We start from the raw sequence: 23,707 nt of genomic DNA, 5'->3' as shown, positions 1-23,707 counted from the left end.
AGCAAGCGTGTAGCTCGTAGGGCCAACAACGCATCTACTCAACTACACGTGCCCGATTTATATTTGTAGTCCTTGGAGAACATCGCTTAATCAAGACACGATTGTCGACGTGGGTGCATCGGATATTACGAACACGAAAGATGTGTGTGTACATACGCACAACGGCCGTGCGCTTATTTGCCATCTGCTCTCGCGATAAGGTTCATCACCATGGGTGTTTATAAAATTGATAATAATAATAATTTACATTTGTAAAGTGGCGAGTTTCATCCTAAGATCGCACCAATACGCCACCGCCGTGTATGGGAAGCCGGGAAATACACGGAACCTGCACAGGGCTACACGACGAGACCTGGGCGGGCGGGCGGGGGGGGGGGGGGTAAAGGTCAATTTAAAGAGGCGAGATTTCAAGACGAACTTAACGACCATAACACAGTTTTATTTTTTTGGGTTAGATTGTGTAAATATCTAAATGTGTCGTTAAATCCGCCACCGCCCGATACAGTCAATTTAGTAAGGTTTGTCACGTAACATGTTTACGTAACATGCTTACATGCCATATTAACGCGATCTCAACAAAAAAAACCCCTGTATTATGGATGATATTGGTCGCGATAGCCTCCGTGTTATATACGCTGACTTAACGATTCGGATTGTTTTATTATTCCGAAGCTTTGGGAGCTGCTCTGAAAAAAAACAGCTCGATCGCCCCCAATGAGCGTTTACCTCGGAGTACTCAGTCGAAGACGATCCGAACATCTCACACCTTAATAATTCAACCCTTTGTGTGTGTGTGCTTTTTTAACGTTACACAACCGACGTCAAAATCCCTGGTGCGATTTGATTCGAGACTCGCCCATTGCGCTGTGAAATGAACCACTCTCATCTGACATCGATTTCCCGGCCACGGCGAATATCGGTGTTGCGAGCGTTTTCCTGAGTCGCTCCACCCTTTCGCCACCCAGCACTGAGTGAGCCGGCGGCCTGTGGTGATGGTGGTGGTGAGGTGTGGTCGACCATCCCCCCCGAGAACGAAACGGTGTGGAAGTAGACGTTCAATCCCACATTGGATTGGCAAATTTATCTGAATTGTTAATATTATAATTTGCAAATGTATCGGCCAATTGCTGTTGAGTTGATATATTTTTTTAAATCGTGAAAATTCGACGATAACATTGTGGCTTTAATTTTTTTTTTTAATGTGTGTACATACGCACAACGACCGTGCATTATTCGCCTCCTGCTATTGCGATATGGTTCAACACCATCGGTATTTATAATATTGATAATAATTAACATTTGTAAAGTGGCACATTTCATCATAATAGGCGACGTTTTAGGCAATGGCCCTTCTTCAAAACAATTAAATAGTGTCTTAAGTGTTGTTAATTGTGCACCACCACATGCCAAAGTACGAGCAGCAGCATCACCAAATTATATATTTTTAAAATCATATCTCGGTAGTCGTTAAGATGAGAATGACACTGGGGACGGAGGGGGGGGGGCATGCATCATAACGGACCGGTCCCTTTACTCCACGTGGGACCGATTCGTGTGTAAGGCTGCCGAATGTTCCCTTAACGTCCGATTTGGGTTGTTTCCCGACATCGCCACCAGTGATGCTGCAAAATCGCCGAGGCCGATGTGATGATGTCGTGTCGGTCTGTTCTTATTAACATGTAAATGTCGCATAGATATCATTTCTTCTACGTATAAATGTGATACACATCATCATCATCATCGTCATCCGTGCTCAATCCACTGCTGGATGAAGGCTTCCTTAAGCCGTCGCAATCCCTCACGGTCCTGCGGGACCCACTGCAGCACACGCACACGAGTTTATTATATATATTACATATTTTACATATATCTAGACGAGTGGCTATATTTATTAACACACAAAAGCCTCAAACATTGGTCCATTAAATTCAGTTTTTTTTTATTATTGAATACATTTGTAAAAGAATAACCTACACTTCATTCATCCATACATATCGGTAAATCTGACACATCTCAAACAAATACACTTCATAGCAAACACACACGTGCAATACATCCAGTACGAAGAGAAATACAAAGGTCATCCGTCTAGCCTTTCAGGTGCTGTTAGCGAGCACCTATTAAGTAAGGCAGGCATAGTACACGAGGGGATGGTTTGCGACTAAGCACCACGCCCGGCCGCCTTTGTCTCCCAGTGCTGATATCCACATATTGTACCAGGTACACATTTAAGGATGAGTCGAAATATGCACACAAACACACACGCACGTACACATTACAATTGCGCTTAGACGGCTATATATTACTATAAATAACGAATAATAATAATATATAGCCGTTGGCCAATCCACTGCTGGATGAATGTTTCTCCCCGTGTCGGTCGTCGGAGCTGTTTGACCATACTTCACCACGCTGGGCACGTGGGGATTTGGCAACGGAGAGAGGCTCCTCATGACCGGTTCAGATGCCACTCGCCACTGATGTTAGCCGTGGCCGCGAATCGAATGGCCTTATAGCCATGTGCGCTAAGCACCGTACCCACCGCTCCGCGCAATATTATGGTAAACTACAGAATATATTGTAAGTAATCACGACGCTTTTTTAACGTTGTTATTGCAATGATAAAAAAACATATATATACCCGGTCTAGCGGCGTACACATCTACACAAAGGTACACGTATATTTATACTTATAGACGAAGACCCCTACTCAAATAAAGCTTTTGAAAGACTGTTGGAGCAAGTGCTGTTAGCGAGCACCTATTACGGCCGACACTGGACCAGAGGTTGGTTGATGGCTAAGCATCACGCCCGGCCGCCCTTGTCTCCCCAATGCTGATGTTTTTTTTCTTTTTTACACACCGCACCAGGTACTCATTTTAAGGTTGAGTCGATCTAGGAGAGGCCCAGACACTGGTCCAGATATCTGTCACCAATTTTGTACTGTTAGCTGGAATCAAACTCGGGTCGCCGGGGTTGTAGCGCAGCGCACCACTACATTATCACTCCCTACATACAAAGACAAAGATAAAGATCCCCTTTATAGCCTAAACAAACTGTAGGGGCAAGTGCTGTTAGCGAGCACCTATGGAGGCCGGAACGGTACACGAGGGGGTGGGTGGCCAGCACCACGCCCGACCGCCTTTGTCTCCCTAGTGGCAATGTTTACACACCGCACCAGGTACTCATTTGAGGCTGAGTCGACCTAGGGGAGGCCCGGGACCGGTTCAGATAATCGTCACTGGTGTTGGCCGTGAGCGGGAACCGAACCCGAGTCGCCAGGTTCATAGCACAGCGCGCTAACCATTACACTATCGCTCCCCATACACACACAAACACATACACATACATACACACATATACACACATACACACCTGCGATTATCACGGTAGACTACGTACGGTGCAAAAGAAGTTGAACATATCTAGACATCCACATACATATTGTCATTGACATACATACATATAGGCATGCATATGTATAGGTAGTTATATACGAATACACATACACTCATGTACAAGACAAATATCCCCCGTATAGTCTTAACATACTTTCGGGGCAAGTACACAAACGAGTGCACATACACAGTTTAAACATATATAGTATTATATTCTTGGTTCTTTCGGTAAAGTCACGTAGAAGGGAAACAATAAAATACTAAAAATATAAAACAATAAAATTCACACCTGATGATGATTGCTTGTGTTGCAGTCGAAACGTCGTGAGAATTTTATTGTTTTATATTTTTATTATTTTATTGGTTCCCTTCTACGTGACTTTACCGAAAGAACCAATAATATGAATCCCTGCAGTCACGAAAGCATTAAATCAAAATATACAGCATTCTCATACGAATAAATACGTGTTAATATATCATACATACACTTACTTATATACATACAAATAGTATAATTTTGCTGTTTCTGTAATAAGATACATAAATTACAGTTGAACAAAAAATATTATTTAGGTTTTTATACTGCCACTGAGAGTAAACGTTTCGGCCAACTGTCCTTATGCGAGAAAACCCCACACATATATAGCCAAATACACAGAGATATGTTTTCCCGTATCAGAATCATAATCTTTATTCAAACTGGAGGAATCCGATGAGCTATGAAGCTCTTGTTCGTCAGATGTCCAGTATGAGCAGCAGCAATATGTTCAGGAGCTCGATGCCAATGTCGAGATCTGCTGCTGCTGCTGCTGGTCACGACGAGAGGCCTTCAGCAGAGAGTTCGTGGCGCGTGGCTCTTTCCACCTCTTCATTCTGGCGAATTGACCGATGATGCTGGATGTAATTACCAGCGAAACGTCACAGTACTCAAACTGTAAATGTTGTGGATTCACTCTTCAACACACCGGTGGGCTAAAGTAGTGAATTATTTGTCTTTTGTCAACGTGACATTTTGTTTGCTGATTGGCCGTGTCGGGTGGTGGAGGGTTACGACACATTTATAAATAACGCGATCTAACACAAAAAAACCTTTATTATGAATCATTTTGGTCGCGAAAGCCTACGTGTTAATCTTTCCACCTCCTCTGTTGAAGGAGCGAAGACCACAGTGGGTTTACTGCGCGATCCATAGCTCTGGTAGCATGGCCAAGTACTGTATACAGTATACAAGTAGACAGAAAAAGCGTATAGACGGGCGGAACAACACGTACATGCACACAGACACATATACACGTATTATGAACATATACACGTAATGTACACGGGATGCTGGTATGTGTGTATGTGTATGCGTGTCGAACTTCTTTCGCACCGTATGTAGCCAACCGTGCTAATCGGAGGTGCGGGGGAAGGACAACTAACTAAAACAAATCTGAAGAAATTCGTCTTCAATCTAGATTTAAAAGTATATAGCTCCAGTGGCTTCCCACTATCGGAAGGGAGAGCGTTCCAGACGTCCGCGGAAGCCCGGCGCTTATAAGTTAAGCACCTGTTAGAGGGTGCACACAACGGACGGAGCCGTGCGGGGTTTCACGAATCATTGCCATCCGATTTGCATGCGCGCCCAATCGCAGCCGAATGCCCTGCGAGCTACGGCGACTTCTCGCCGCTACTTGGGCCCAAATTGATCGGTCAGCGTGCGGCGCTTGTTCCTGAACTGCTTTGTTGTTGTTATTGTTGTTGTTGGCGAAACGCCGGCGAATCGTCACGGCACTCGAATTGTTCAATGTTGTGGTGGGTCTTACTCTCCAACGACCCCGGTGTGGTGTACCCGTAAGGAATTGGCACGTTTTGCTCACGTGACAAACCCCTTACTGATCGGCTGTGTTGGATGGTGGCGAGTTAAACGACACACGCATATTTACGCTAGCGAAAGAAGTTCCACACGCATACACGCGTACAACACGCGTACAACACGCGTCACGACACGCGTCACAACACGCGTCACAACACGTGCACGCGTTTTATTTTGTATCCACGCGGCGCTATCGAGACACAGGCAGAGCGAATCGCAACGCGCAAATAAAATGCCGTCAGTGTCGACGCATCGCCACCGTTCACGCGATCGCCATCATCAGCGGCGGCAGTAGCCACGATCTATCCACCGCTGGATGGACGAAGACCTCCTCAACCCGTTGCCATCGTCACGCGGTCTCGCCATGGAACAATCCCACCGCTGGGTCATCGGCCCGCGGTGCGGACGCAATCTCGGGCGCCTTTCCCTCCGTTGGCTGCCACTACTCCGTTGCACGTCTCGACCACCCGGCCGTCGATCGTCATGTTCTAGCCGCGACGGGTCCTGCGGCCCAAGCGCGCACACTTTAGTGTCCTTGGCAGTCGATGCAATGTCGCTCGACTTACGCTTGGCGTAGCTATCGAGTAGTGCAGGCGGTGCAACTGGACCTGCGGCTCGCGGGTCGCTAGGTCCTTAGGGGGAACGGACCGCGAACAAAAGGGCCCCATTTAATTCGTAGCGCCAGGGCCAATTACAAACCGCGCGTGTTCCTGCAGCTATCTCCGTGTCTGCACGCACTTGTCTTTTGCCTAGCATGGCACCTGGTTCTGTTCGGTGATCTCCTGTTACCAGGCCTTCAACACTTCACCTGGCCTCAAAGTGCACCTGGCATGGCACAAGCGTAGTGGTGACATCGCCGTTGCTTAGTGCTGAACGGCGGTTGTTTGTTGTTCTTGTGTGTACGGGGAGCGGTGTCGCCGTGGTTAGCGCTACGCTACGCGACGAAACGGGCGTCCTGAACTCGATTTAAGTTCACGGCCAACATCGGTGATGAACATCTTGAGCACCTGGTGCGGTGTGTAAACATCAGCAGCACTGGGGAGACAAAGGCGGCCGGGCGCGGTGCTGATCACCCACCCCCCTTCGCGCGCCGTAATTGGCCTTCACAGGTTGCTCGCTAACAGCACTTGCATGCCCCTCCCCCTGCCGCCTGTGTAGGCTACACGGGGGATCTTTATCTGTTGTGTCTATGTGCGCCCCCCCACCCCCACCACGGCAGAGGGAGACGAGATCTGTAGCGACGGCGGCGCGGCTACGGAGAGGGACGCCCCCCGCGAGGCGAAGCGGCGGAAGAAGCGACGGCACAGGTGACGGCCGCGAATCGTCGGACATCAGCAGCAGCAGACACGCTCTATCGCTGCTGGATGATAATGATGATGATGGCTTCCCCCCCACGACAGTCTCGCTGATGGATACCGCCCGTCCGTCTCTGTCCTGCGTGTGAGATGATCTCTAATCATCTCCACCTTCACGGTGGATGTCCTCTCTGGCGCGTTCACGCCTTTGGCTGTCATTCCGTGTCCAATCCTGACCATCGGCTATCATCATCATCATCATCCCTTCTAACCAAGCCCACCCACTTTCATTCTTGACATGCAATGCGAAGTGCTGTATCTATACCCTACGGCGTGTGATCTCTAATCCACGTGGATCTGCAGAGATACCAGCGTGTAGACTAAAGAAATCACGTGATCTGTAGAGGTCTCATTGTGGAGGCCAACGATGTCACGTGATCTGTAGAGGTCCCATTGTGTAGAATGACGATGTCACGTGGTCTGTAGAGGTCCTATTGTGTAGAATGACGATGTCACGTGGTCTGTAGAGGTCCTATTGTGTAGAATGACGATGTCACGTGGTCTGTAGAGGTCCCATTGTGTAGACCAACGATGTGACGTGATCTGTAGAGGTCGCATTGTGTAGACCGACGATGTCACGTGGTCTGTAGAGGTCCCATTGTGTAGACTGACGATGTCACGTGGTCTGTAGAGGTCCCATTGTGTAGACTAACAATGTCACGTGATCTGTAGAGGTCCCAGTGTGTAGACTAACAATGTCACGTGATCTGTAGAGGTCCCATTGTGTAGACTGACGATGTCACGTGATCTGTCGAGGTCCCATTGTGTAGACTGAAGATGTCACGTGATCTGTAGAGGTCCCATTGTGTAGACTGACGATGTCACGTGGTCTGTAGAGGTCCCATTGTGTAGACTAACAATGTCACGTGATCTGTAGAGGTCCCAGTGTGTAGACTAACAATGTCACGTGATCTGTAGAGGTCCCAGTGTGTAGACTAACGATGTCACGTGGTCTTTAGGGTCCCATTGTGTAGACTAACAATGTCACGTGGTCTGTAGAGGTCCCAGTGTGTAGACTAACAATGCCACGTGGTCTGTAGAGGGACCAGCGTGTAGACTAACAATGTCACGTGGTCTGTAGAGGTCCCAGTGTGTAGACTAACAATGCCATGTGGTCTGTAGAGGTCCCAGTGTGTAGACTAACAATGTCACGTGGTCTGTAGAGGTCCCATTGTGTAGTCTGACGATGTCACGTGATCTGTAGAGGTCCCAGTGTGTAGACTAACAATGCCACGTGGTCTGTAGAGGTCCCAGCGTGTAGACTAACAATGCCACGTGGTCTGTAGAGGTCCCAGCGTGTAGACTAACAATGCCACGTGGTCTGTAGAGGTCCCAGCGTGTAGACTAACAATGCCACGTGGTCTGTAGAGGTCCCAGCGTGTAGACTAACAATGTCACGTGGTCTGTAGAGGTCCCAGTGTGTAGACTAACAATGCCACGTGGTCTGTAGAGGTCCCAGCGTGTAGACTCACAATGCCACGTGGTCTGTAGAGGTCCCAGCGTGTAGACTAACAATGCCACGTGGTCTGTAGAGGTCCCAGCGTGTAGACTAACAATGCCACGTGGTCTGTAGAGGTCCCAGTGTGTAGACTAACAATGCCACGTGGTCTGTAGAGGTCCCAGCGTGTAGACTCACAATGCCACGTGGTCTGTAGAGGTCCCAGCGTGTAGACTAACAATGCCACGTGGTCTGTAGAGGTCCCAGCGTGTAGACTAACAATGCCACGTGGTCTGTAGAGGTCCCATTGTGTAGACTACGACGATCTTTAGCGATATTCTCTGTAACCCACTCGGTCTGGCGGTGTGGTGGAGTCCAGGGTGCGGTGAGGAGGGAGTTAGTAGCCGCACTGCAGCACGGCACTGGACCCAGGACTGCCTGGCGCGTGACCCAGATGGAGACGCAGCCGTCAACGAAGGCAGAATTTTTATTGTTATATATATATATTTTATTATTTTATTGTTTCCCTTGAACGTCACTTTACCGAAAGAGCTAAGAATATGAAGGCAGCATCATTTCTCTGCGCGGCGCTGTTCAATGTTGGGGCTTGTGAGAAGGGCAAGATTTTAAATTTTTATTTACAATTTTTTTTTCTCTCTCAATCTTCTTTTGAGAAGCCACTCTACAGGACGCGCGATTCTCCGCTCCGTCTGGGGGGGGGTGGGTCAGGCTTCGGTGTCACCAGCGAGCCGACAGTTATTTTAGGAAACTCAGCACATTCGTCGAAAGGATAAAAAATATGACACCTCAAATCTTACAAGAACGGTCCTAAAATAATTAAAAAAGATCATTCACGTGTGCATTCATGTCAATCCGAGTCAGTTTGAACATGTTAACATCAATTAAATAACCCTATGTGATTTGTTAAAATAACCTTATGTGTTCTGACTGTTGGGTGACGTTTCGGGCAATGGTCCTTGCTCATGCGCTTCAACTCTTGTGAGCATTATTACATGACAGACGCGATCGGAAAATGCGATAACATCCCTTTGCCAAAAAACGAACGAGCAAACACAATCTTGATTTGCAGCTTCCGTGACCGCAGGAATCCCACACTCCTGGGTTCTTTCAGGTAAAGCCACGTAGGTAGAATATTAATAATGGATCACGACGTTTCGATCGCAACACAAGCAATCGTCATCAGGTTGTGACAACCACAGCAATAAAAAACAAACTTCTGAAGTAGGCGAGAGATCTGCCGTGGCACGAGGTTATAGAGGTCTCGGCAGTAGGGGTGGAGAGAGAAGAAGGAGGGAGGAGGGGGTGGAAGGAGCAAACACAACCCCAAAATCTTCAACGTTAAAATCCGAAAAACTCATCCGCGCCAACGCCGTGATTCCTATTCTCGCCTGCAGGACAATCTTCACGTCCTACCAGCTGGAGGAGCTGGAGAAGGCCTTCAACGATGCACACTACCCGGACGTGTACGCCAGGGAGATGCTGGCACTGAAAACCGAGCTCCCGGAGGATCGCATCCAGGTGAAGACAACCTTCCCCACCCCACCCCACCCCGGCTGGCCGAGCTGAAGCGTCCGCACCTCGAGGCTCGGGGTCGACGCAGCGGTCACTGTCAAATGTCGCGGGCTGGCAAAGTTGGCCGTGGATTGTTGAATCCATCTGCGCGGGGCTTTGCGCGTGAACTCCACGCACGCTCGGTTGGGGGGGGGAGTGGGGGGTTACAATCCGGAGTTGCCCGGCGTTGGTCCTCGTGCAATGTGAGCGAACGGACCAAAATATATATATACACTGAATATATATGTCAATGCAGCTGCAGCAGTAGCTAGGATCCTCTTGATAACGAGCTCTGAGACTCGGTAAGGATTTCCGAAGTCAACAGATAATTAATTGTATGATACAAAGGCAAAGATCCCCCGTATGGCCTGTTGGGCAAGTGCTGTTTGCGAGCATCTATTAAGGCGGCACCGCCACACGAGGTGGTGGGTGGCCAGAACCACGCCCGGCCGCCTTTGTCTCCCCGGCGCCGAATGTTCACTCGCTGCACCAGGTACTCAAGCCTACAGACACAAACATTCAAATACATAATGTGTTCTGTTTTATTTGTAAATATTAAGCCTACCTGAAATGCAGTAACCTCTATTATTTAAAGAAACGCGCCTGTTTACCATTACTATATATTATTGACATTTGAGAGCACATCTTTTTGACACGTAGTGTTGCAAAGCGATGCGTTGTTTTTAATATGTACTGTATCCCTAAGGAAGGATATGTCATAGTCATAACGCATAGTTTCTACAGATATAATTATTTTAGAGCTGCACGCGATTTATTTAATTATTTACAAATGATAATTATTTTTGTCAACATCATCGTCAACATAGTCATCCAATGCCATATATTCGCCCATGTGTACACGACTATATACATGCTATACCTGTATACTGTGTGTATGTATGTACTGTGTATGTATATACTGTGTGTGTATGTGTATACTGTGTGTATGTTTATACTGTGTGTATGTTTATACTGTGTGTATGTATGTACTGTGTATGTATGTACTGTGTGTGTATGTACTGTGTGTATGTATATACTGTGTGTGTATGCATATACTGTGTGTGTATGTATGTACTGTGTGCATGTGTATACTGTGTGTATGTATATACTGTGTGTATGTATATATACTGTGTGCATGTATATATTGTATGTACATACTGTGTGTGCATGTATATAATGTATGTGTATGTATGTACTGTGTATATACTGTGTGTGTATATATACTGTGTGTGCATGTATATACTGTGTGTATGTACTGTGTATATACTGTGTATATACTGTGTGTATATATACTGTGTGTATGTATATACTGTATGTATATACTGTATGTATATACTGTGTGTATGTATATACTGTGTCTGTGTATAGTGTGTGTATGTATATACTGTGTGTATGTATATACTGTGTGTATGTATATACTGTGTGTGTATACTGTGTGTGTATATATAGTGTGTGTATATATACTGTGTATGTATATGCTGTGTGTATGTATTTACTGTGTATGTATATACTGTGTGTATATACTGTGTATATACTGTACGTGTATATACTGTGTGTATGTATATACTGTGTGTATGTATATACTTTGTGTGTATGTACTGTGTGTGTATGCATATTCTGTGTGTATGTGTATACTGTGTATGTATGTACTGTGTGTATGTATATATTGTGTGTATGTATATACTGTTGTGTATTTATATACTGTGTATGTATATACTGTGTATGTACTGTGTGTGTATGTATATACTGTGTGTATGTATATATTGTGTGAATGTATCTACTGTGTGTGTATGTACTGTGTGTATGTATGTACTGTGTGTATGTATGTACTGTGTGTATGTATATACTGTGTGTATGTATGTACTGTGTATGTATATATGTACTGTGGGTGTATTGTGTACCGTGTGTGTATGTATGTACTGTGTGTATGTATATACTGTGTGTATGTATGTACTGTGTGTATGTATGTACTGTGTGTATGTATATACTGTGTGTATGTATATACTGTGTGTGTATATACTGTGTGTATGTATATACTGTGTGTATGTATGTACTGTGTATGCAGATACTGTGTGTGTATGTATATACTGTGTGAATGTATGTACTGTGTGTATGTATATGCTGTGTGTATGCATGTACTGTGTGTATGTATGTACTGTGTGTATGTATGTACTGTGTGTATGTATATACTCTGTGTATGTATGCACCGTGTGTATGTATATACTGCGTGTATGTAAATACTGTGTGTATGTATATACTGTGTATGTATATACTGGTGTGTATGTATATACTGTTGTGGATGTATATACTGTGTGTATGTATATACTGTGTGCATGTATATACTCTGTGTCTGTGTATACTGTGTATGTATATACTGTGAATGTATATACTGTGTGTATGTATACCCTGTTGTGTATGTATATACTGTGTGTATGTCTATCCTGTGTGTATGTATATACTGTGTGTATGTATATACTGTGTGCATGTATATACTGTATGTGTATGTATGTACTGTGTGTATATACTGTGTGTATATATACTGTCTGTGCATGTATATACTGTGTGTATGTATGTACTGTGTATATACTGTGTGTATATATACTATGTGTGTGTATATACTGTATGTATATACTGTGTGTATTGTGTATATACTGTGTATGTATGTACTGTTTGTGTATGTATGTACTGTGTGTATGTATGTACTGCGTGTATGTATATACTGTGTATGTATATACTGTGTGTATGTATATACTGTTGTGTATGTTTATACTGTGTGCATGTATATTCTGTGCGTATGTATATACTGTGTATGTATATACTGTGTGTATATATATATACTGTGTATCTATATACTGTGTATGTATGTATATACTTTGTGTATGTATGTACTGTGTGTGTATGTATGTACTGTGTGTATGTATGTACTGTGTGTATGTGTATACTGTGTATGTATATACTGTGTATGTATATACTGTGTATGTATGTACTGTTGTGTATGTTTATACTGTGTGCATGTATATACTGTGTGTATGTATATACTGTGTATGTATATACTGTGTGTATGTATATACTGTGTGTATGTATGTACTGTGTGTATGTATATACTGTGTGTATATGTATGTACTGTGTGTATGTATATACTGTGTGTATGTATATACTGTTGTGTATGTATGTACTGTCTATATATACTGTGTGTATGTATATACTGTTGCGTATGTATATACTGTGTATGTATATACTGCTGTGTATGTATATACTGTTGTGTATGTATATACTGTGTATGTATATACTGTGTGTATGTTATACTGTGTATATATATACCGTGGACCCCCCTAATGGAACATCTTCGCCGGTTAGAAACATTTAGGCTGGCCTGCCTACGATCCATCCTGGGTTTAACCAGACTGGATTGTGTGAGGAGCTCACAAATCCTTGAAAGATCTGGGCAAGGTCCCATCGGTGAGCTCCTCCGGCGGGCAAAGCTGCAATGGCTGGGTCATGTAGCCCGCATGCCCAGCCACCGCATGCCGAAACAGCTTTTGTTCGGTCGGATCGAGGGGGCTAAGCGGGCGCGGCACGGGCTAGAGAAGAGATGGAGTGATGTGGTACAGGAGGACGTGGAGCTGAGTGGACTTGCCGATGACTGGTACCAGCGGTGTCAAGATCGGCCTCTGTGGAAGAGGCTCGTGAAGGACGCTACTGGGCAGTTGGAGGCAGTCGCCCTCCAACAACAACGGAGGGCGGAGGAGCGACGCTCACAACAACGAGCGGAGCGCCGGGTCGCTAAAGCACAGCAGGTGGCACAGTAGGGGGCACAGGTGGTGCATCAGCCGTCATCTCAGTCAGTCGACCCGTGGCACCTGGGTCTGCCCCGTGACCTCCTGCCAGCGGGCGTTCGACACTTCACGTGGCCTCAGGGTGCACATAGCCTGGCACAAGCGTCGTGGTGACGTCACCGCCACTTAGTGGCGAATGGCGGTTGTTGTTGTATATACTGTGTATGTATATACTGTTGTGTATGTATATACTGTGTATGTATATACTGTGTGTATGTATATACTGTGTGTCTGTGTATACTGTGTATGTATATACTGTTTGTATATACTGTGTGTATGTATATACTGTGTATGTATATACTGTGTTTGTATATACTGTGTGTATGTATATACTGTGTGTATGTATGTACTGTGTGTATGTATATACTGTGCATGTATATACTGTGTTTGTATATACGGTGTGTATGTATATACTGTGTATGTATATACGGTGTGTATGTATATACTGTGTATGTATGTGCTGTGTGTGTATGTATGTACTTTGTGTGCATGTATGTACTGTGTGTATGTATGTACTGTGTATGTATATACTGTGTGTATGCATATACTGTGTGTCTGTGTATACTGTGTATGTATATACTGTGTGTATTGTGTATATACTGTGTATGTATGTACTGTGTGTGTATGTATGTACTGTGTGCATGTATATACTGTGTGTATGTATATACTGTGTATGTATATACTGTGTGTATATACTGTGTATGTATATACTGTGTATGTATGTATATACTTTGTGTATGTATGTACTGTGTGTGTGTATGTATGTACTGTGTGTATGTATGTACTGTGTGTATGTGTATACTGTGTATGTATATACTGTGTATGTATATACTGTTGTGTATGTTTATACTGTGTGCATGTATATACTGTGTGTATGTATATACTGTGTATGTATATACTGTGTATATATATATACTGTGTATGTATGTACTGTATGTATATACTGTGTGTATGTATATACTGTGTGTGTATGTATGTACTGTGTGTATGTATATACTGTGTATATGTATGCACTGTGTGTATGTATATACTGTGTGTATGTATATACTGTTGTGTATGTATGTACTGTGTCTATATATACTGTGTGTATGTATATACTGTTGCGTATGTATATACTGTGTATGTATATACTGTTGTGTATGTATATACTGTTGTGTATGTATATACTGTGTATGTATATACTGTGTGTATGTTATACTGTGTATGAATATACCGTGGACCCCCCTAATGGAACATCTTCGCCGGTTAGAAACATTTAGGCTGGCCTGCCTACGATCCATCCTGGGTTTAACCAGACTGGATTGTGTGAGGAGTTCACAAATCCTTGAAAGATCTGGGCAAGGTCCCATCGGTGAGCTCCTCCGGCGGGCAAAGCTGCAATGGCTGGGTCATGTAGCCCGCATGCCCAGCCACCGCATGCCGAAACAGCTTTTGTTCGGTCGGATCGAGGGGGCTAAGCGGGCGCGGCACGGGCTAGAGAAGAGATGGAGTGATGTGGTACAGGAGGACGTGGAGCTGAGTGGACTTGCCGATGACTGGTACCAGCGGTGTCAAGATCGGCCTCTGTGGAAGAGGCTCGTGAAGGACGCTACTGGGCAGTTGGAGGTAGTCGCCCTCCAACAACAACGGAGGGCGGAGGAGCGACGCTCACAACAACGAGCGGAGCGCCGGGTCGCTAAAGCACAGCAGGTGGCACAGTAGGGGGCACAGGTGGTGCATCAGCCGTCATCTCAGTCAGTCGACCCGTGGCACCTGGGTCTGCCCCGTGACCTCCTGCCAGCGGGCGTTCGACACTTCACGTGGCCTCAGGGTGCACATAGCCTGGCACAAGCGTCGTGGTGACGTCACCGCCACTTAGTGGCGAATGGCGGTTGTTGTTGTATATACTGTGTATGTATATACTGTTGTGTATGTATATACTGTGTATGTATATACTGTGTGTATGTATATACTGTGTGTCTGTGTATACTGTGTATGTATATACTGTTTGTATATACTGTGTGTATGTATATACTGTGTATGTATATACTGTGTTTGTATATACTGTGTGTATGTATATACTGTGTGTATGTATGTACTGTGTGTATGTATATACTGTGCATGTATATACTGTGTTTGTATATACGGTGTGTATGTATATACTGTGTATGTATATACGGTGTGTATGTATATACTGTGTATGTATGTGCTGTGTGTGTATGTATGTACTTTGTGTGTATGTATGTACTGTGTGTATGTATGTACTGTGTATGTATATACTGTGTGTATGCATATACTGTGTGTCTGTGTATACTGTGTATGTATATACTGTGTGTATGTATATACTGTTGTGTATGTATATACTGTGTATGTATGTACTGTTGTGTACGGCTTTCGCTGGTAATTTCATTCAGCATCATCGGACGATTTGCCCCGTAACGTCGTCCTCAAATCGTAAATGTTGTGGATTTACTCTCCAACACACCGGTGGGCTGAAGTAGTAACTAATTAGCTTTTTGTTTACGGGCACAAATCCCTTAATACATGTTCTGTATCGGGTGGTGGAGGGTTACGACACATTTATTGTTACTCGATCTATAACCCAGACAACTTTATTATTTCAATTCTAGATTTGAAGCTTTCGTGACTGCAAGGATCCATACTCTTTGGTTCTATTCGGTAAAGTCACGTAAGTAAAAAAAAATCACGACGTTTCGGCCACAACACAAGCGGCCTTCATCAGGTGAAGGGACCAGCCTGTCTCGAAGACTGCGCTGGAGTTTAAACAGAGCCAAGCTCAGACTGCGACCTTTAAGCTGTGTGAGAGGGATTAAGGTGCCTCGACAAAGGAATTAGCATAAAAAATTTAGCATTTGATTGGCGGACTTATCATGATGAAAGGTGTAGCACGCGGCAGTGCACCTTTAAGCTGTGTGAGAGGGATTAAGGTGCCTTGATTAAGGTGCCTTGACTTGATTATTATCGTTACTATTTTTAAATCTTCCATTCGCGCGATGGGGACGTGCGCCGTCGGATTGTTGGCGGTGTTGATGCCACGATGGGCTCGATGATCACGTCTGGAGGGAGGAATGCTTTAAAGCCAGGAGTCCGGTACCATGATATTTGAGTCTCGAATGAAGAGGCGTTTTGAATCCGGAGGTCCTCGTTGGGCCGCTGTGTTCGCACGGCATCGGCAGCGTTCTTCCAGGATCTGGGATGGCAACAGAACGATCCCTCTCCTCCCACTACCCACCACCTTCCCGGGATCACTCTGTCACCACCCTGGATTCAAATATGCATAGCCATACCCTATACTATGAATTATAACGTCTAAAGAATATGTATCAAACTACGTATACGTACGGCAACATATTTCTTTCTTTAATTAGGCATATAACGCGTGCACTCAAGCTATCGAAAGGGGACATTGAATTAGCATGATAGCTTTTTTTTACTCACAGTTTTAATGATTCCCGAGTAATTATATGAGGGTGCTAATGCCGCGGCTGTTAATGACATCCATATCTTAATCAATGAGGTCTATTTTACGTTCAATAGCTTGGGATGTGCACATGTTAGGCTATCTGTAAGTGTGTACGATCATCAAAACATACTGCACCTATATACATGTGGCGCATGTATATAGGTGCAGTATGTGAGTGGTAGCCGTGTATGGGCACGTGTGGGGAGCGGTGGTATAGCGGTTAGCGCGCTGCGCTACGAACTTAGCGCCCCGAGTTCGATTCCCGCTCACGGCTAACACCAGCGACGATTACCTGAGCCAGTCCTGGGCCTCCCCGAGGTCGACTCAGCCTCAAATGGGTACCTGGTGCGTTGTCTAAACATCGCCACTGGTGAGACACTCACCTCCTCTTGCTCGCTAACAGCAATTGCCCCAAAAGTCTGTTAAGGCCATGCGGGGGGAGTCGTTGTCTTTGTAAATAGCTGCTCGCTAAAAGCACTTGCCCCAACAATCTGTTAAAGGCTATATGGGTGGGATCTTTGATTGTTTTTTTGTTGCATTGAATAATAATAGTCAATATTAATACACAGCCCACTGTCAATCCACTGCTGGATGAAGGCCTCGCCAAATGCTGTCGTCGGTCAAACGGAGGTTTTGCGTTGACCATACTTCATCAATGCGGGACGGTGCGGGTTGATGGAGCGGGGAAAGCTCCTGGACCCGTTCAAATATAATTCGCCGCTGATGTGAGCCGTGGCCGCAAATGGAACTTAAATTCCCCGTGTTAGTTGCGCAGTGTGCTAACCGCTTCGCCACCGCTGAACGCGATTCATTTTTAGCGCGTAATTAATTAATCAATCACAGTGTGTAAATCTACGTGTAGTAAGTGTGTGTGTGCGTACGTATGTCTTCGTGTTTGTGTGTTTTTTTGTCTCTGTGTACTTGTACATGTAAATACACGCGCACGTGTATCAGCGCGTGTGCATCTGTGTTTCTGTGCACGTGCAAATGTACGCGCACGTGTATCAGCGCACGTGTATCAGCGCGTGTGTGTCTGTGTACGCACACGTGTGAATGTGTCCGCGTGTCTGTGTACTTGCACGTGTGAATGTGTCCGCGTGTCTGTGTACTTGCACGTGTGAATGTGTCCGCGTGTCTGTGTACTTGCACGTGTGAATGTGTCCGCGTGTCTGTGTACTTGCACGTGTGAATGTGTCCGCGTGTCTGTGTACTTGCACGTGTGAATGTGTCCGCGTGTCTGTGTACTCGCACGTGTGAATGTGTCCGCGTGTCTGTGTGCTCGTACGTGTGAATGTGTCCGCGTGTCTGTGTGCTCGCACGTGTGAATGTGTCCGCGTGTCTGTGTGCTCGCACGTGTGAATGTGTCCGCGTGTCTGTGTACTCGCACGTGTGAATGTGTCCGCGTGTCTGTGTACTCGCACGTGTGAATGTGTCCGCGTGTCTGTGTGCTCGCACGTGTGAATGTGTCCGCGTGTCTGTGTACTCGCACGTGTGAATGTGTCTGTGTGCTCGCACGTGTGAATGCATCTGCACGTGCAGCAGTGCGTGCGCGTCTGTGCGCCTGCAGAGTTTGCGAGTGCACGTCCACGCGTCCCACGACGCGAGTGGGCGGTTCCTCCCCCCACTCCCTGCCCCCCACGAGACCCCCACCAGCCCTCCACCCCCATAGGCACCACCACTCCCCCTGACCCCCAAACAATCCCCACTCTCACCCCCCTCCAGCAACTCCCCCCCCCCCCATCTACGCCACCCCCCCCCCCTCGTCTACTCAATCTCCGCTCTGGCTCAGCCCTAACTGGGAAATTAACACTTTGTGCCCGCGTTTTAATTAGTTGAATAATTAGTTAAATAATTAGTTAAATCAGTGACAGGCGCGGAGTCCCCGGGGGCCGCCCTTGCTCGCAAAGCGATGGAACATTTCGGCAATTAGTGGAGGGGGGGGGGGGGTGCTGGTGGGGGGGGGGGGGGTGCTGGTGGGTGGGGTCTTGGTGGGGGGGGGGTGTACTGGTGGGGGGATGGGGGGGTGGGGGGGATGGGGGGGCGAGTGGTCCCGGTGAAGAGGAGAGAGGAGAGATTCGCGTGTTTCCGTTGGTGGTTGTTTTTGTCCCGATTTCTGTTTCGCCGTTGCGGGTTGTTTTAGTGTTGTGTGTCCCTCGGCTCGTTGCTCAGCCCGCTTGTCCTGCGAGGGTCGCGGCGGCAGCGTCCTGGGTAGTGGCGGTCCACACCTCCCTCTCCCTGGCCACAGACTCCAGCACTACTACACTATACACTACACTATATACACCACTATACACTACTACACTATACACTACTATACACGACTATACACTGCACTACTAAACACTACACTACTATACACTACATTATAAACTGCAGTACTATACATTACTATACGCACCACTTATTGTACACGACTACACGCAGACTCCGGGCTCCTCCTGGGGTGATTCCCAGGCGAGCGACCTCCCGCCAGCAGCCGCCGCTGCGTGTCCCGTGCCGGCCCCGGGGGGAGTGGGGACGGGGTGGGGGGGTCGTCGCCCATCGCCGTCGCTTCATTTTCTATTCTTCTGCCTTTGCTCGTCATCGCGGCGAGCCACCCCCAGGGGTGAACTCTCGCAAATGAGGCTCCTCTATCCCCCAAACTCGCCGAAGCCCTCGCCACCGGCCTTAATCGACGCCAGCTCGCAGGTGACACGGAGGTCACCGCTCCGCGCCTGCGCAACCCGGCGACCCGCGGTTCGATTCCCTGCCAACGTGCCCGATTGCGAGCGGCGGGTGAAGATGCTTCACCGGTGCTGCGCCGGCCACGAGGGTCGACACCTCCGACATTAGGAACGAGTGGTGCAGGACCTTGGTGAGGATAGAGACAAAGGCGGTGGGTGATGCCACCACTCCCTTTCCTCGTGTGACGTGACGACCCAATTAAGTTGCTCGCTAACGTCACTTAGCTCAAACGTATTTCGAAAGGCTATTTAGAGTGCGGGTTCTGGGACACGCAACAAAAAAAAGACTGTATATGTATCCATAATAGAGTTTTTTTTTTTGGGGGGGGGGGTGGTTAGATCGCGTAAATATATAAATGTTGTGTCGTTAAAACCCGCCACCACCCGTCACAGTCAACTAGTAAGGGTTGTCACGTAAACATAACGTGGCCAATTCGTCACTAGTACAGCACTAGTGTATAGTGTAGTGTATAGTAGTGTAGTGTATAGTAGTGTATAGTGGTGTAGTGTATAGTGTAGTGTATAGTGTAGTGTATAGTGGTGTAGTGTATAGTGTGGTGTATAGTGGTGTAGTGTATAGTGGTGTAGTGTATAGTGGTGTAGTGTATAGTGGTGTAGTGTATAGTGGTGTAGGGTATAGTGGTGTAGTGTATAGTGGTGTAGTGTATAGTAGTGTATAGTGGTGTAGTGTATAGTGTAGTGTATAGTGTAGTGTATAGTGGTGTAGTGTATAGTGTAGTGTATAGTGTAGTGTATAGTGTAGTGTATAGTGGTGTAGTGTATAGTAGTGGTGTATAGTAGTGTAGTGTATAGTGGTGTAGTGTATAGTAGTAGTGTATAGTAGTGGTGTATAGTAGTGTAGTGTATAGTGGTGTAGTGTGTAGTGTATAGTGTAGTGTATAGTAGTGTAGTGTATAGTGTAGTGTATAGTGATGTAGTGTATAGTAATAGTGTAGTGTATAGTAGTGGTGTATAGTAGTGTATAGTGTAGTGTATAGTAGTGGTGTATGGTAGTGTATAGTGGTGTAGTGTATAGTGGTGTATAGTGGTGTAGTGTATAGTGGTGTAGTGTGTAGTGTATAGTGTAGTGTATAGTAGTGGTGTATAGTAGTGTATAGTACAGCAACACCGGTGTGTTGGAGAGCCAAGCCACAACATTTACAATCTGAGTACGACGTTTCGCCAGTAATTACAACCAGCTTCATCAGGCGACAGCCAGATTTGTGGAGTAGTCCTCCTGTTTCGTTCCTTGTATAGAGGGGGCGTAGATGTGGTGACCACGCTTCTGCGCTCTTGCGCAAAGTGGAGGGGGGGGGGGTTAAGATGTATTATTATTTTTCTCACGCGGCACACCACGTCGAGTATACCCCTCGCTATCATGGCTGCGACTACGAGTCACGTGCCGCCTGTTCACGTCCACCTTGGACCAGTGTGAAATGAAGCATATTTTGTTTGGGAGAGGGAGGGAGGGGGTAGAAGCTGTTGGTTGCGTTGAGTGGCTGTTAAGGATGGGAGGAGTAGTTGTGGTTGGGGTGGCAGGGTTATGGTGGTGGTGGTGGTGAGGAGCAGCTCTCTCACTCCCTCAATACGAAGACAAAGATCCCCCGTGTAGCCTGAGCAGACTGTTGGGGCAAGTGCTGTTAGCGAGCACCTATGAAGGCCGGCACGACACACACGAGGGGGTGGGTGGCCAACACCACGCCCGGCCGCCTTTGTCTCCCTAGTGGCGATGTTTACACATCGCACCAGGTACTCATTTGAGGCTGAGTCGACCCATGGGAGGCCCAGGACAGGTTCAGATAATCGTCATTGGTGTTGGCCGTGGGCATACGCGTACAAATAAAAAAACCTTATAGCCTTAACAGACTGTGAGTGCAAATGCTGTTAGCGAGTAGCAGTACCTATGAAGGTCGTCAGCGTGCACGAGGCGGTGGGTGGCCGGCACCACTCACGGACGCCTTTGTATCCCTAGTCGCAATGCTTTTCTTTTGTTACACATCGCACCAGATAGTAATTTGAGGCCGAGTCGACCTAGGCGAGGCCCACGACCGGTTCAGACAATCGTCACCGGTGTTTGGCCGTGAGCGTGAATCGAACTCGGGCCGCCGGGTTCGTAGCGCAGCGCGGCGCTAACCGCTGCGCCACCGCTCCTCTGCTCCCTCACGACGACCCCCCACAACAGCAGCCCCCCACCCACTGCACCCCCACCTCCGTGTGTGCCCGCGGTAATTTCCCGTGGTAATTGCCACGCCGCCGTCCAACACCGCTCCATTGATTTGAAGGCAAATTAATTTTTTTTCTTCCTTTCCACCTCTTGCTCTTCCCGAGAACAGCCGAGCGGTAGGAAAGGCGGCGGCGGCTGTGGCTGCTGCTGCTGCCGTCACTGTCCAGGGCCGCGACTGCTGCCGGTAATCTTGCTACACTCCTCCAACCTGTCTGCAGTATCATCAGCAAGCGGCAGCAGCAGCAACAGACTAAGAAGCAACAGGAGCAGCAGCAGCAGCAGCAGCTACACAGCTCTCACGATCATGCTCAGCAGCAACGTAAATATCGTTTTGTATAGCTCCATGGATCATCATCTTCTCCATCATCGTCATCATTGTCAAACAGCAGCATTACTACAATTACCTAGTGTTCCATTATCAACATCAGCAGCAACCATCATTATCGTAACAGGAACCGGTGGTTCTTTAATCAACACCGTATCGAATACTAAATGACCGCGTTGGCAATCTTCGTGGTCATCAGCAGCAACAAGAGCAGCGGCAATCATCGCGGTCGACATCCACGGCACAGACACCTGCCACCACCACCGTCGCCCATAACTCCAATCCCTCAGCCCCCATCAGCGCCGTCTCGCGTCGCCTGTCAATGCCTCCCCTGTGGCTCACTCCCTCCCTCCCACCCCCCACCCTCCCTCCCTCCCACCTCGGGTTGCCGAAGCCAGCGCGTTGCCATCTGTGGCTATGCCAATCTGTTTCCTGTCTCTGAAGACCTTTTTTTAAAAAATAAAATAAAATAAATAATTGTGGGGTCGAGTCAGCCCCGTGCCCAAACGGGGAGTACAGCGCCGAGGGTCAATTGTGCGAGCCGTGGGTGACTCTGTGTGAGTGAGTGTGTCACCCACACACTCACCCACTCGTGTGTCACCCACACACTCACCCACTCGTGTGTCATCCACTCACCCACTCGTGTGCCACCCACACACTCACCCACTCGTGTGACACCCACACACTCACCCACTCGTGTGTCACCCACACTCACTCACTCACTCGTGTGTCACCCACACTCACTCACCCACTCGTGTGTCACCCACACTCACTCACCCACTCGTGTGTCACCCACACACTCACCCACTCGTGTGTCATCCACTCACCCACTCGTGTGCCACCCACACACTCACCCACTCGTGTGTCACCCACACACTCACCCACTCGTGTGTCATCTACTCACTCACCCACTCGTGTGTCACCCACACACTCACCCACTCGTGTGTCACCCAATCAATCACCCACTCGTGTGTCATCCACTCACCCACTCGTGTGTCACCCACACACTAACCCACTCGTGTGCCACCCACACACTCATCCACTCGTGTGTCACCCACACACTCACCCACTCGTGTGTCACCCACACACTCACCCACTCGTGTGTCATCTACTCACTCACCCACTCGTGTGTCACCCACACACTCACCCACTCGTGTGTCACCCACTCAATCACCCACTCGTGTGTCATCCACTCACCCACTCGTGTGTCACCCACACACTAACCCACTCGTGTGCCACCCACACACTCACCCACTCGTGTGTCACCCACACACTCACCCACTCGTGTGTCACCCACACACTCACCCACTCGTGTGTCATCCACTCACTCACCCACTCGTGTGCCACCCACACACTCACCCACTCGTGTGTCATCCACTCACCCACTCGTGTGCCACCCACACACTAACCCACTCGTGTGTTACCCACACACTCACCCACTCGTGTGCCACCCACACACTAACCCACTCGTGTGTCACCCACACACTCACCCACTCGTGTGTCACCCACACACTCACC

The 23,707-nt window shown here is 47.3% G+C and overlaps 1 protein-coding gene across 1 annotated transcript in view; it reads left to right on the top strand.

Annotated features, from left to right (window-relative positions):
• Positions 1-23,707, top strand: part of LOC116947110 (uncharacterized) — a 40,493-nt gene that overhangs the window by 4,033 nt on the left and 12,753 nt on the right. Inside the window, exons 2-3 of the mRNA XM_076070484.1 lie at positions 6,473-6,560; positions 9,462-9,585. Of these exons, the coding sequence (XP_075926599.1) occupies positions 6,473-6,560; positions 9,462-9,585 (212 nt within the window). The remainder of the gene's footprint in view (positions 1-6,472; positions 6,561-9,461; positions 9,586-23,707) is intronic.

The sequence above is a fragment of the Petromyzon marinus genome, chromosome 29 (genome assembly GCF_048934315.1).
Source record: "Petromyzon marinus isolate PM22_M1 ecotype Great Lakes invasive population chromosome 29, UKy_Petmar_22M1.pri1.0, whole genome shotgun sequence".
Taxonomy (NCBI): Eukaryota; Metazoa; Chordata; class Hyperoartia; order Petromyzontiformes; family Petromyzontidae; genus Petromyzon; species Petromyzon marinus.
The sequence above is the reverse complement of the archived record's forward strand: the minus strand, read 5'-3'. Positions and strand labels throughout refer to the sequence as shown.